Source organism: Quercus lobata, chromosome 9 (assembly GCF_001633185.2).
Source record: "Quercus lobata isolate SW786 chromosome 9, ValleyOak3.0 Primary Assembly, whole genome shotgun sequence".
Lineage (NCBI taxonomy): Eukaryota > Viridiplantae > Streptophyta > Magnoliopsida > Fagales > Fagaceae > Quercus > Quercus lobata.
Genome location: NC_044912.1, coordinates 2,628,684 through 2,644,181, shown reverse-complemented (window position 1 = coordinate 2,644,181; position 15,498 = coordinate 2,628,684). Strand labels below are relative to the sequence as shown.

Genomic DNA, 15,498 nt, shown 5'->3' with positions numbered 1-15,498 from the left:
ACAAACCTCCCCACAGACGGCGCCAATTGTAGGAGCCCTATTTATTACGATTCCAAGGCAGTACTGGGCTCGTACGAAAAGAGGCCCTCACAATATCATTTGTAGAGAGTGGGCTTCAAAGGTATGGCCTTAGGCATAGATGATCTGCTTGGTAGTAGTTCCTATGGGAAATCCTGCATGGGCGGGTTTTTATTTCCCTAACTAAACCCCTTCCCTTTTTTAGCCGAAGTTCCCCTCCCCCTTAGAGCTTTTTCTCCTCCTTTTATACTGGTGCCCCCTCCTCCTTTTTTGTGTCCACGTGTTGATTTTACTTTTAGGGTGCATGCCTGTCCAGTCGACCCATACCTAGAGTGGTTGGGAGTTGCTGGAAAGGCGCATGGGCATGGGCATGGGCCTGTCAGACGCCGAATTACGTATTACTGTGTTGGCTGCTTTTTTCCCTGGCCCTGCCCCTACACTCATTTCGTTCCTCTCTTTGGGCATTTAGTGAAGTGCCGAGGAGGAGGCCGTCCTCGACAATGGCTCTCCTCGGCTTGGGCCGCAGACCTTGAGATAAACTGAGCCTGGGCCGGGGCTACACTTTCTTTGGCCCCACAGGAATCAAAGTAAAACAACACGTATTTACCAAATAAAAATGCCATAATAATAATTTTTTTTTAAAAAAAAATAAAGAAGGTTCCTTACCTCTATAGTCAATGACCTAAATCATCAAATCTCTTTTGAGGGGAAGGGGATTTAAGGAAACCTCTTATTTTCGAGAACCCAAAATTTTAATGGATAAATTTGTAACAAATTTTGAGGCAACTCCCATAATTGCTTGCAAGAAAGAAATCAAGAATAATAAAATATGAAAATTGTTAATTTATTTCCCAGACTTATTGTTACTTAAACAACGTTCCCTTATGTGTTGATCAATCGTACCTCCATTAGTGTGATGGATGATTAAGCTAATTTAAAGAGTTGAAATAAGGTTGGTTTGGGTTAATTAAGTCTAAGGTTGGTTTGGATTTTTTTTTTTTCTAAAAAAAATTAAGATATTTATTTTTTTAAAATTTTTTATAGTTTATTTTTAATACAATTATACTTTTTGTTAGTAATATTCTACCCGAGTACAACTTGCTACCAATTCATCTAATTAAGTCCAAGTAGTTAATTAGTTGGATTCATTAATACCGATAAACAATGAATAAGCATAATAAGAACAACCACACAAACACACAAAGAAAAAAGAAAAAGAAGAGGAATTGTTCATGAAGTGAAAATCAAACCCCAAAAAATAAACACTGTGACCTAGCCCAATCTCGTCAAATCTACTATGAATAGATTGTGATACAATTGAGACTTACATGACCTCCAATACATATAACCTGACTTGTATATAAGCTCCCAGCTTCTTATTGCAACCGCTTCCTCATACTTTGTCTTCATAGTGATTTGTCATCTTAAGTTAAGATGTTGACCATTAAATCAAGCTCTCAGTTACTTTAAGGGCACTTGAAGATTTGTGGTAGTCTTTATGATTTCAATGTCTCGCTCCAACAACACAAACAATGATCTTTGTGTTTTGAGTGATTTGATTATTATCTCAATGGTTTTATCGATTTAGTGAGGGTTGGAAGACACACTAGGGTTAAACGGTGTTTTCATTCGATTCTAGATGCCATCTTCCTTCTCTAGAGATTATAATTAAGGTATGGTTTTAATACAAATAGGGTTTGAGCTAAAGATTTGCACAAATCTTACTTTGGAAGCAAAGCAGGGAAATTCCCATAATTAGATTTTGTTCAACTGGGTGTCTAACAAATATCTCAGTCGCGAGAGTTTTTGCTAGACTTTTACTTGATCAAAAATTGACTTATTCCATTGAATTTTGATTTTGCTCGACCCAAATTTCGATTTCCCTCAATCATATAGCTTGATTAGCGCTCTTTTTCCAGTTCCAATTGTCACATTTATTACCCAAAACTTGGTACATGTAAAACCCCAAAATACATAAAAATTTACCAACACTAAATAAATATCCTAATAGTTTTTACATCCCAAAAAGTTACCAACACGAACTAATAAATATCTCTTGTGATCTTTCGGTGCGAGCATGTGCAACGACCAGTAAGATCTAGAATTGAACAATCAGTACAAACAAATTAAATACGAACTTTTCGTATCAACGTGGCATCACTATGAACAGAGAGCAGAAAAAAAAAAAAAAAAAAAAAGACAGCAGAATCATCTATTTTCTTCAACCTTTCGATTTTCCCAAACATTATTAGTATTTTATAAATAAAACAAAAATAGAGATTCTCAAATTTACTGCAGAATAACCAGAAAAATTAGAAAACTATAAATTCATATAGTATGCCGTCACATGTTCTATGTCAGAATGTGATGTCATTGTTGATTGTGCGCGTTATATGTGTGTGCGACTGTGTATCAGTTAGTTTATATATAGGTTCACAATGTTCCCTCTCCAACTCACAAAATCAGCAAATTTGCATCATTATAGATAGCATTACCAATTGGCAATTGGCAATTAGCAATTAGCAAAACATGGCAGCCACCACCACCACCACCACCGCCACCAAAGTACTTCTAACCGACCTTGCTTCAAGTGTGAACCATGTTCCCTCAAACTACATTCGACCCATTTCCGACCGACCAAACCTCTCTGATGTTCAATCCTCGGATGCCTCCATTCCTCTTATTGATCTCCAAGGCTTACAAGGCCCCAGCCACTCCAACATTATCAAACAGATTGGCCAAGCTTGCCAACAAGAAGGTTTCTTTCAGGTACTTACTCTAATCCTTTGTTATTATTGTATTTGAACTTTGTTCTTACCTTAATATATATATATATATATATATATATATTCTGCTGAACTTTTTGTCAGATTAAAAACCATGGAATACCAGAGACACTGATTAGTACAATTATGGACATAGCAAGAGAATTTTTCCGATTGCCAGAGAGTGAGAGAATGAAGAGTTACTCAGATGACCCAACAAAAACCACCAGGCTTTCTACTAGTTTCAATGTAAAGACTGAGAAGGTATCAAACTGGAGGGATTTTTTAAGACTCCATTGTTATCCTCTTGAGCACTACGTGAAAGAATGGCCTTCGAATCCTCCTTCCTTTTGGTAAGGTGGATCACTCGGACTCATATGCGTCCTCGCGTTAATTATGTGTGCCTCTTACCATTACTTTACTTTTAGTTTATTAATCAATTTAAAACTTGGTTAAAACTTAAAAATATGATTTTGATCCTTCCCCACATATAGCCACAGGTTTCGGACTAGCTTATGTCTGAGCATCCCTCCATGATTGAATCCTTTTATCTCCTTCTTCTGTTATTTTCTTATTAAAAAAAAAAAAAACTTTTAATTTCGTACCTAAAGTATATATATTATATTAATTTAGTGTGGCCTTGCAAATTGGGACTGGTTGAAATTTTTTTTTTTGTTTTTACATTATTTTATTTTTTCAATTAATTTAGGATGGTTTGGTAGAGGAGTTTTAAGGAATGTTGTTTGTATTTTTATGAAATACATTTGAATAATAAAATGTGTGAAAATATATGTAATGTTGTGTAAAAATTAAAAATATGTTGTTTAACTACTCTACCAAATAGGGTCTTAAATTTTAACTTTTTAAACATATTTTTAGAATACATTTAATATAAAAGTTACCAAAAAAAAATTATATTTTTAATAAATACCATGCAAATAAATGAGTGAAAACAACTAATTCCTAACATGCATTTTGTTACTGCTTTTCACTTTTTGCTTTTTGTCTTTTTTTTTTCTTCCAATAATTTAAATTTTAGTTTTTTTGTTGATGTGAGAATAAGCTAGATTTTTTTCTTTTTGTTATACTTTAACATAAAACTTACTAAAAACTAGGATTGTAAAAAAAATATGTTTAGACCTGATTGACCGACTGGAACAGTTTTCTGACGTATCCAGTTTGGTTCTCCATTTAAAAAAAAAAAAAAAATCTGGGTTTTGATTTGGTATCAGATTTACAAAAAAATAGTCCAAACCAAGCAAACCAATTCTATATACATATTTTTTTTTCATATTATATTATATATATTTTTAAAAAAAAACCCAAATAATCTAACTTTCTCATTCTATTTTAATAAAATTGAACATATATTTGGGTTTTTAAAAATCAATTAGCTTCTTCTCAAAAAAAAAATAAAAATCAATTAGCTTTTTTTTTAAAAAAAAAAAACCCAAAATTATTAGCAAAAACCCGAAAAATTGGAAACCCAACAATACAGGCCCAAGATCAAAATTCGAACCTAATTGATCAGGACCAATTGGACTCGAACCAATTGAAACCGATCAATTGTCTGGTCATTTTTTTTTCAAGCTTTTCATAGACCGAACAGACAAATTTGGTTGCAAAAAATGCAAAAAAATTAGACTATGCCATTCCATTTTCACCCTTACCAAAAACTATATCTTTTAATAAATACAATGCAAATAAGATTATAAAAACAAGCAAAAACTAAATGTAGTTGTGATAAATATTTTGAAAACTTTTCAATGTCACCCTATAGTCCTTACCATACGATATCCCTTTATTTCCTACTGGTCCTTGTATTGTGAAAATGACACTATTTTTCTTTTTTCCTTTTTATTAATAATCCAACGAGACACGTTTTTTTTAGTAGAAGAACAAAACACGTTAAGTCACATAAATATAAATCCCCCAAAATTTTAAAACAGATAGCACTACCTACGTAACGCACACGCATGTAGTAGCACCACATGCGTAATCGGTGACTTCAATTTCTCTAATTTTGTCAAAAATACTGTGGCCACTGGCGAACACGGTACATCAACAATACAACGTTGGTGAAAAAATACCCGTCACATCAAAAATGGTCCTTTGCACAGTAAAATTAATAGAAATATTTTTCAAATGGCCACAAGGGTTATACAAGGCTAAAGAAGTAGTAGTGTACTGCAATGGTGCACCTTTTTTCGTGTATTAGAAGGAAAAATTTATAGTCCTAAAATTTTCGTGATTGATGGAAAAAAAAAATGGTATGTTCATGTAAAAGTGATACCACATCAAAGTTGTGGCACAAAAGTTGTGAAATAATTTATAATTCTAGAATTACTCTTATTATGATGACTATACTTTAATTGAAAGTTCGAAAGAATATTCCATAATGTGAAAAAAAACCCATTATATTTTTAGATTTTGATTACAACTGTTTATGTTGTTTTTTAATTTTATATAGGGAGGATGTGGCTGAGTATTGCACCAGTGTTAGAAGATTAGTGCTAAGGTTGCGAGAGGCCATATCAGAGAGCTTGGGCCTAGAAAGAGACTGCATTGAAAAGGCTTTAGGCAAGCAGGGTCAACAAATGGCATTGAATTATTATCCACCTTGTCCACAGCCAGAGCTTACTTATGGGTTGCCTGGTCATACTGATCCTAACTTAATCACAATTCTTCTTCAAGATGAAATCGCAATTCTTCTTCAAGATGATGTGCCTGGATTGCAGGTCTTAAGAGATGACAAATGGATTGCTGTCAATCCTATTCCCAATACCTTCATTGTCAACATTGGTGACCAAATGCAGGTACAATTACACCCTTAGCTACTTTCTAATTCTGTTGTTATTATTTTACTACATGTTTGATTGAACTTATTTTCATCTCAAAAAGGAATATATACTTTTTTAAAAGGATTTAATTAATCGAGTTATAATTGAGGTTTCTCGTAGTTACTTAAATAATAAATAAGAAACTTTTCATTGCATCAGGTACTTAGCAATGATCAATACAAAAGTGTGCTTCATCAAGCTGTTGTGAACTGCAACAAAGAGCGAATATTAATCCCAACATTCTACTGTCCATCAAATGATGTTATCGACGATGATTATATTGCAATCTATAGAAATTTTACATATGCAGAATATTCAGAGAAATTCTGGAACAGAGGACTTGCAACTGAACGTTGTTTAGACATGTTCAAAACATCTAGTGCTTAACCTATAATGTACAATTCCTAGAACATGCTTGTCCTTATTGTCATGTTGATTTAATTACTTAAATTTATCATTTCTTATTAGTTTTAAAATTTTAAAAATATGCGGTATTTATCATGTCATTGGTCTGATCTTTTGATTATTAAATGAAGTTGTAATAGCTCTCAAAAATGTATAAATTCCTTCTATCTTTCGTCTATTTGTTTGTTCAGTTTTAAAAGGTTGATCTTAAGTTCAGTTTTTAAACAATTTATATTTCTGGTGCAAATCTACTAAGTTGTACCTATGATGCATCTGAGTTATTAGTTCACCAAAGTTAAAATATCTGAGTCATTGACTAAAAGCTGAACTAATAATCAATATATCATGAGTTATTGCTTAAACTCAACCTTTTTTCTCACCTTACTAAGATAGCAAGTTGTGATTGAAGCAAGATTAGTCTAATATCTATTTCTCATAAGTTATCAATGATATCATTTTTATTATGCACTAACCAGTCAAATTAACTTAACTGTGAAAAACTTTGTATCCATGGACTTCTTGATATGTTATTCAATTGATTGTGATTTTCATCTTCGATTTGCCATCCAATAAGCCTTGTCACCACGTATTTTAATTAATTTTGAAGATTTAAAAAGAACCTGGTGCAAGTCAAGCGGCCCAAAGACAGCTTCATGGTAATCAATTAACAAAGTTACAGCGGTCTGGTTTTATCAAACAAGATCTTGCAGCTACCTAGCATACTCAACCTGGTTCACAAGTTCTGTTTGACACCAAAACCACATCATGAGCTCCAAGGAAAGCCAGATTGGTGCATCCACCAATGAAGAGGACAGTCTTTCCCAGTATGCAATGCGACTAGCAACTGCATCAGTGTTGCCCATGGTATTGAAAGCAGCAGTAGAGCTTGGTGTGCTTGAGATTTTGGATAGAGCTGGTCCTGGAGCACTTCTTTCTACTTCCCAAATAGCATCCCAGCTCCCCACTCACAGCAATCAAGACAAGTCTTTGCTTCTTGGTTATGCTCAAGCTTCTTGCTAGCCACGCTGTACTCACTTGCTCTATTGCCACCCATCAGCATGATGGCCAGGTTTCAAGGCTCTATGGTTAGGAACCTGTTTCCAAATATTTCATCAAAAACCAGGATGGAATTGGAGGATCACTTGCACCCTTGTTAGATTTGTTCCAGGACAAGGTCGAGATGAATACCTGGTATTACTATCTAAAGCTAACAATAGGCTAAAACTTTCCTTAAGTTTGTCATCAGTACCATCTTCTATTTAGTTCGTTGACTTTTACTTCAATAATCAAATTAGTCTTTAAATTTTAATTATTGTCAATTCAGTCCAACGTTTTATCAAAATAAATTAATCTAGTCCAAATATGCTAGTAAATGGAAGTGTTTAAATATTATTATTATTATTATTATTTTAAATAATATTCATCAAACAACAAGACCTATTCGTCGAGTCTTTTTTTCTCCACCTCTATAGTGGCTTTCTCTACCACCCCCGTGTGGGTGTCCCTCCACCTCCGTGTGGACTTCACTACCACCTCTGTGTGGGTAATTTCCATCTCTGAGTGGCCTCATCTCTACCCACACTTTGTGGGTCCTTCTACTTTTGTGCGCTTTGAGCTGATCTTGGTCGTTTTGTGGTCTCATCAACCCGGTTCGTGGGTTTCCTTGAACTCCCAGTGGGTTTGTTTCACAGCTAGCGGTGGTGTTGGTCCTCGGTGAGATCTATTCCGTCAGTAGCAAGCATTTCTTTTTCTTTCTCTGGCCAGTGGGTCTCGTTTCAGCGATTCACTCTCAATCAATGCCAACTCTACTCCATCCTTGACAACGTTTGCGTCTTTGGTGAGTTCTTATCATTCTGTTGGTTTTTCTCTGTTGCTATTAATGCTGGGTTCTTGGCGTTTTGGTATTATCTCTGATTTTGGTTTGGAGAAGCTCAGTAGATTGGATATTGTTGTCCTTTAATTGTGAGGGTGGGTTTTATATCAACTGCTGCTCTTGCTTTGGGTATGAAAACTCTAGTTTGGCTCATCATATCCCTTTAATTCCAATCCTGTTTCTTCACCTTGCCATGAGGACCTTAGCTTGGAACTATCGAGGTGCTGGCAGAGCCTCGACATTTAGAGCTCTAAAGGAGCTTATTCGTGAGTCAAATCCGGATATTGTTTTCCTCTCCGAAACCAAAATAAAATCTATAAGAATAAATAAGATTTGTAATAGATTGAAGTTTGTAGATTCTTGGTGTGTTGACGCTGATGGGTTGTCTGGGGGTCTAGCGATATTTTGGAGATCGGGTGTTGTAGGAGTGTGCAGAAAACCCACCGACCATCCAAACCCGACCCAACCCAACCCGACCCACCGGATTGGGTCGGTTTTTAAGGCTTGGTGGGTTGGGTTGGGTTACAAAAAAATTTTTTATGGCGGGTCGGGTTGGGTTTGGGGCATAAAATTACAAACCCGCCAAACCCAACCCGACCCACCCATATTTAATATATATTTAAAATATATATTATATTTAATAATTTTTTTAAATCAATTGTATATATTTAATAAATAAATATATATATATATATATTATATTTAATAATTTTTTAAAAAAAAATTTGTAGAGCAGCATTTCCTCAGTTCTTCCTACTAATACTAATTTAATATATATATATATATATATATATATATAATATATTATATAATTAATAAAATTTGTAAATAGCTAATTCTTCTTATCCTATATAAAAACCAATTAGTTTACACAAATCCTAATAAATTACTATTATTGTTTAGTCATTAGTGTTGTTTGCCTTTAAGGAATTACATTGATACTAATCTTTAGGATTTTTTAATATATTAGTGTATATACATTTTTTTTTACTCAATTTAATAATAATAATCATAAAAATTTGTCAAACCCATGGGTTCAACCCGACCCAACCCGACCCATGTGGGTTGGGTTGGGTTGGGTTGAACTTATATGACGGGTTGGGTTGGGTTGAAATATTTTTGACCCACCATGGTGGGTTAGGTCAAAAAATCCCCTCAACCCGACCCAACCCGACCCATGCACACTCCTAGGGTGTTGAATTAGAAGTGGTCTTTTCAAATAAAAACATGATAGTGGTGCTGGTTTATTCAGACCCCCCTAAAGCTCCTTGGCTTCTTTTTGCTATTTATGGTCCAATCCAAAGATCCAAAATGGGAAAATTCTAGGGTTTGTTGGAGAATATGGTGTCTTCTTTTTCAGGGCCTTGGGTTGCAATCGGAGATATGAATTGCATCAAACGTGCAAAAGAGAAACGTGGTGGATGTGCAGTGGCCGAGAGTTCTGTTTGTTATCTCAGAGATTTCATGGCTAATACAGGTGCTATTGATTTGGGTATTTCGAGTCCTTCCTTTACTTGGTCAAATAGGAGAGAAGGTTTGGCCAACATTAAAGAAAGATTAGACCAATGTTTATGTGATCAAGAGTGGCAATCCTTATTCCCAAAAGCAGGGATCAGACATTTATGTAGTTCTAACTCAGATCATAACCCGATTATGCTGGATACACTCCTAGACGATGATACTTTGACTCGGCCGTTTCGTTTTGAAGCGATGTGGACTAAGGAAGAGGAAAGTAGATCGGTAGTGGAAAATGCTTGGCAATGCAGGGTTGATGGCTCTCAAGACTTTAAATTAGTCAAAAAGTTAACTGTGACTAGCCATGAGCTAAAGCGCTGGAACAAAAGCACCTTTGGAAATTCAAAAGAAAAAATTAAGGGCCTCAAAGCCAAAATTGCTGAGGTTCAACAATTTCCCCCCACAAGAGAGAATTTGGAACTTGAAGCTTCCCTTAATTTAGAGCTTGACGAATGGCTAGATAGAGAAGACATAAGGTTACGTCAGATATCTAGGGAATTGTGGGTTAAAGAGGGTGACCGAAACTCAAGGTTTTTCCATCTCTCAACCATAATTAGAAAACGAAGAAACTGCATCTCAGAAATTAAGCTTGATGATGGTATTCAATAAGAAACTGGGGGGAAATTCAAAGCTATTTCTTGGAAAAGTTTTCCTCCCTTTTCTCATCTAGCCTCCCTCATTTCCCTTCAAACCTAGAGAATTTGATAGAGCCTTGTGTTACTGATCAAGAAAATTCGGAGCTATGCAAAATTCCCACTAGAGACGAGATCAAGAAGGTGGTGTTCGGGATGAAATCCCTCAAAGCCCCAGGTCCGGATAGCTTCCCAGCTCTCTTCTACAAGCATTATTGGGACACTGTGGGTGATCAAGTGATTCAAGCTACCCAAAGCTTCTTTCGTAATGGCTGGCTTTTGAAAGATCTCAACAAAACCTTCATCCACCTCATCCCTAAAAAGAAAGGGGCATACAATTTTAATCAATTTCGTCCTATTGGACTGTGTAATGTATGCTACAAAGTGATGTCCAAGATTTTAGTGAATAGACTAAGACGTCTTCTAAATAAAATGGTGGATCCTGCTCAAGTGGCCTTCATGCCTAATAGATGGATTAATGAAAATGTGGTCTTGGCCCATGAAATTGTTCACAGTTTCAAATATACAGGGAAGAAGAAGGGTTTCCTTGGAATCAAGCTTGATTTTGAAAAAGCTTATGATAGAATGGAATGGAATTTTTTGATGGTAGTCTTAAAAGCTTTTGGTTTCAGCTACAGCCTTGTTAATCTCATCCACCAGTGCCTCTCCTCAATTGAGTTCACTTTGCTTTTGAATGGGGGACTTGGTCCAAGTTTCTCCCCCTCAAAAGGGCTTAGGTAGGGGGACCCCCTGTCCCCATACTTATTTATTTTGGGCAATGAAGTTCTCATGAGATTGATAAACGGGGAAGTGTCTCAAAAGAATTTAACTGGATTTAAAGTTTCTAACACGGCACCACCCATCTCTAAGCTCTACTATGCGGATGACATTCTTTTATTTTGTAAAGCTAAGTCCTCTGAACTAGCCATTCTTAGAAGCTGTTTGGAGAAATTCTCCTCTTGGTCGGGTCAATCTATCAGTGTGGAAAAATCTGGCTGCTTCCCCTCTAAAGGTGTGAGCCGTCAATTTATGAATCAAGTTAAATGCTATTGGGGTCTCAATATATTGCCACAATATCTAGGTATTCCTCTCTTTCTATCAAAGAGCAAATCTCAGGATTTCAGTTATGTTAAAGAAAGATTGGACAGTAAACTCGAGGGATGGAAAAGTAAAAATTTGTCTTGGTGTGGCAGGGCAATTCTGATTAGATCGGTGGCCCAAGCCATCCCGACGTATTCTATGTCAGCTATTCTTCTTCCTAAAGGTCTCAGTGACCATTTAGATGCATCTATGCGCAGATTTTGGTGGAGACCCAAATCAAAGGCGGGTTCATATTGGTCTCCAATGTCTTGGTCTTCTCTTTGTTTGCCACAAAAGGAGGGTGGCTTGGGTTTTAGAAAATTCTAAGATTTCAACCAAGCTCTCCTCTCCAAACTTGGCTGGTGGATTCTATCCGGAAAGGATTGTCTTTGTATTAAGATTTTGACGGCAAAATACAAGATTCAGGATAATTGGCTGGCTTATCATTCTCCTAGCAATGCGTCCCCCTTTTGGAAAAGCATGATGGGCACAAAACACCTCATTGCAAAGGCAGCTTGCCTTTTAGTAGGTAATGGGAATTCCATTAGAACATGGATAGACCCATGGATTCCTGATCTCCCTGGTTTCATCCCTACCCCGAAAGTTGATGCAAATCCGGATATTGCTTTGGTAGCTTCTCAGCTCCTTACTCCAAACCAAAGTGGTTGGGATATGCCAAAGCTGAGTTTGCTATTTGAGGAGCATGTGGTTGAGCTTATCCAAAAAATTCCCATTCCTAGTTGCCCTATGGAAGATAGCTGGTCTTGGACTGCAACAAACTCTGGGTTTTTTTCAGTCAAATCTGCTTATTGGCTATGTAGGGATGGCTCTCCTCCCTCGAATTCCGACTTCATTAGAGGCCAGATTTGGAGATCCAAAATTCATGAGCACTTTAAGCTGCATCTATGGAGAATAGCTGCAAATGTTTTGCCTACCAAGGAGGTAATAAGTATGTTTAATGAAAATATGGATGGGAGCTGCCCTTTATGTAATTGAGCTTTGGAAACTTCTCTTCCTCTGTTCACGGTATGCACTTTTGCAAAATCCTTGTGGTTCCGAAGCCAATGGGGTGTAAGGATTGACTTATTGGCTTTTGGGTCAACATCTGATTTTGTCAACTTCCTCTTGTCCCCCCCTTTTTTGGTTAATCAATATTTGGGCCAGAAGGAAGAATTTTTGTTGTATGGTGCCATCCTCTGTGACATGGTATGGAAACAGAGAAATCAGGTCCTATTTGGAGACGACTCTCTAAATGTAGATGGGGTATCTATGAAGATCTCATGTCTCTTCTCTGAGCACAATATTCTCAAGGGCTCTACCACTTATCAGTAGGTTCCATCCTCTATTCAGACTTGGAGCCCTCCCCCAGGTGTGTCTTTTAAAATTAATGTCGACGCTGCCGTGGGGCCTCGCTTCTCTTCTATAGCCGTAGTGGCAAGAGACCAGAGAGGAGAGTTGGTATTTGCCAGTACTATGAAAGTGAATACCACCCTCTCTCTCTTGGCGGAAGCGGAGGCTATTAAGTGGGCTCTCTCTTTAACTCTTGCCATGGATAATGACTGCATTATTGTGGAATCGGATTGCCAATGCTGTGTGCATCTTCTCAATGACTTGGTCGAGCACCCCCCTTGGAGGTTTTGGTCCTTGTGCTCTGAATTGAGATCGTTTTTGTCTGTCTCAGATAAGGTTTTTGTGAAGTGGGTGCCTAGGCAGTGTAATATAGCAGCCCACACTTTAGCAAAATGGTCTCTTTCTTGTAATTTGTTTGGTCCTTTTGATTTTGGGAATTGCCCTGCTTGTTTCTCTTCCATCATTTTGGAAGAATCCAGGAGGGCCTTGTAGCTCTGTTTTTCCCTTTCTTTAATAAAGTTTCTGGTCCATCAAAAAAAACAAGACCTATTACATGGAGCATCTCATAAATGTTGTCATTTAAAAATTAATTTAAAAAATGTTTAAACAGCATTGCTTGTTAACAAATTTGTGGGGAAGGGTCAAATTGATTTATTTTCACAAAATGGAAGACTAAATTGATAAAAAATAAACATTATGAACTAATTTGACAATTGAAATAAAAGTCAAAGGACTAAATTGAATTTTTGCAAAATTTTAATGTTAGGTATAACTTTAAAAATGTGTTTGGATACCACTTATTTGTTAAAAACTGAAAACTTATTACTGAAAACACTGTAGCAAAATAAATTTTAAAAGTGTGAATAGTGCCGTGAGATCCAAGAATGCATTGGTATGCGCGTTTTTGTATTTTTGGCTAGGTCGTAAATAGTGTCGTGGGACCCAGCCAAAAACACAAACACTGGATTGCACACTGGAAACGTGCAATCCAAACGCACACTAAGTGCTTAACAAAAGGCTAAAACTTTTTTTATTATCATTATCATTTACCATCTTTTATTTTTTCTTTTTTTCATTTTGTAAAAATTGTCATGTTAAGTACCATCACAACAGGTACCATTTGAAAGATGCAGTTCTGGAAGGACTTCCATTTTACAGGGCTTATGGAATGAATGCAGTTGAGTACATTGGGAAGGATGACAAATTCCGTGGAATTTTTAAGGGCTCAATGAAAGATTTTAACCCATTAGTTATGAAGAAGATTCTTGAGAAATACAAGGGTTTTGAAGGTCTGAAATTGCTGGTGGATGTAGGAGGTGGTGATGGCACCATCCTTAACATGATCTTCTCCAAGTACCCTACCATTAAGGGTGTCAACTTTGACTTGGCCTCTGTTTTAGAAAAGTCACCCTCCTATCCTGGTATGAATTTCAATGTTTGGGTTTCATCAAATAACCATCTCCTTCTTTAATAGGAAAATGCTACTTCAGATCAAAATTTGATAGAAAATTGTGCATTTTTGTACTATAAGAGCTTGGGAACCTACTTGTGTCATGCTTTGATTTAAACCAAGCCTAAAGTGGATTAATATGGAGTATGGAGTCTATGGACTTCATGGTGTACCAAAGCTATTCAGTGAGTGACCCATAGATGTTCCTGCTTCATGGCAAGGCTAGCCCAAGACTAGACTTGTTCCATTTTAATACTAAGGGGTCATGTTAGGCTCTCAACCTTTAGTCAACATAAAAATAGAAAAATGGATTTGAAGTGTCAATTGAAACAATCAGGAGTCACTAGTATGGCATCTGCAATTTTGCTCTTAAATTAATTCACTTCCATAATTTTCTCTGTTAATTCCTGGGAGGTTACTTTTGCAGGCATCAAGCACGTTGCAGGAGACATGTTTGTAAACATTCCAAAAGGAGATGCCATTTTCATGAAGGTAATCAAATCTAACAAATATTGTCCATATCCCTCTCAATGACACCGGTTTTTGAAGGTTTTATTCCCCCCCATAAGCACTAGTTAATGATGTATAAACTGAGTAGATTCTGGACAACAAACATAGATTACTAATTCTTTGGTTGTAGATTCTGGACAGTTTTCAACTGACATTGTGATTTGTATGAGACAGTGGATAGTTCATGGTTGGGATGACAAATACTGCTTGAAGATACTAAAAAACTGCCATGAAGCACTACCAGACCAGGGGAAAGTGATACTAGTAGATATGGTGATTCCAGAAGCCCCTGCAACTACCGGTGCTGATAAAAGCTTGTTTCAGTTATATTTGTTCCTGATGAATATATACTCGGATGGTAAAGAAAGGACAGAAAGAGAATTCGAAAGTTTGGCAAAAGAAGCAGGATTTTCCAGCATTCAAGTAGCAGGTTGTGCTTATAATTTTTCCGTTGTGGAGTTGTACAAAAATATGTAACATTTAGTCATCACATGTTCTGCAATTGCGTCAGTAGACACATCAGTAAAATGTTCCCTAAAACAGGTCCAGTACAAGCAATAAAAATGCATAGAATATCTGCTGAGACTCTGTTACAAGCAAAAGTAGCAGGATTTTAGGGTATTCAAGTTGCATGTTGTGCTTATAATTTTCCAGTTGTGGAGTTCTACAATAATATGTAACATTTAGTCATGACATGTTCTGTTCTTGCACCAACAGAAGTCAGTAAAATGTTCCCTAAAGCATGTACCATATGAATGATAAAAATGCAGATAGAACCTCCCCTAAGACTCTTTGTCACTGGTGGATACTAGATAAGAATAAGATGATCATGCCACTGCATACTACAATACTAACCAGTATACAGGTATCTATTTAGTGATCCCCCGCTAAAGCCCCATTTCAGGGTTACAAACTTCAAATAAACAGCCTATTTTATTTATCCAAAAAAAATACAAAAAACAAAAAACAAAAAACAAAAAACAAAAAACAAAGCAGCAGGCCCACAACTTATTAGTTCTACTTTTGAACAATTCAAACCATTCATTTCAATAGCTCTTAA

At 36.3% G+C, this 15,498-nt stretch overlaps 1 protein-coding gene and 1 pseudogene across 1 annotated transcript; both read left to right on the top strand.

The window, feature by feature from the left end:
- The first annotated feature begins 2,490 nt into the window (after window positions 1–2,490).
- On the top strand, window positions 2,491–6,010 carry LOC115962114 (protein DMR6-LIKE OXYGENASE 2-like). The gene is made up of 4 exons (XM_031080998.1): window positions 2,491–2,787; window positions 2,889–3,136; window positions 5,254–5,599; window positions 5,783–6,010. Exons 1-4 carry the CDS (start codon window positions 2,548–2,550, stop codon window positions 6,008–6,010), a joined length of 1,062 nt encoding a protein of 353 aa, XP_030936858.1. The 5' UTR covers window positions 2,491–2,547.
- Window positions 6,011–6,774: 764 nt separating this feature from the next.
- LOC115962115 lies at window positions 6,775–15,131 on the top strand (annotated as a pseudogene).
- The last annotated feature ends 367 nt before the right edge of the window (window positions 15,132–15,498 follow it).

What these genes read in the sequence shown, in the direction of transcription:
- LOC115962114 (XM_031080998.1), top strand. Translation starts at nt 2,548, where the DNA reads ATGGCAGCCACCACCACCACCACCACCGCCACCAAAGTACTTCTAACC. An exon ending in AACAAGAAGGTTTCTTTCAG is followed by an intron (nt 2,788 to 2,888) that starts GTACTTACTCTA and finishes ACTTTTTGTCAG; the next exon opens with ATTAAAAACCATGGAATACC. An exon ending in TCGAATCCTCCTTCCTTTTG is followed by an intron (nt 3,137 to 5,253) that starts GTAAGGTGGATC and finishes AATTTTATATAG; the next exon opens with GGAGGATGTGGCTGAGTATT.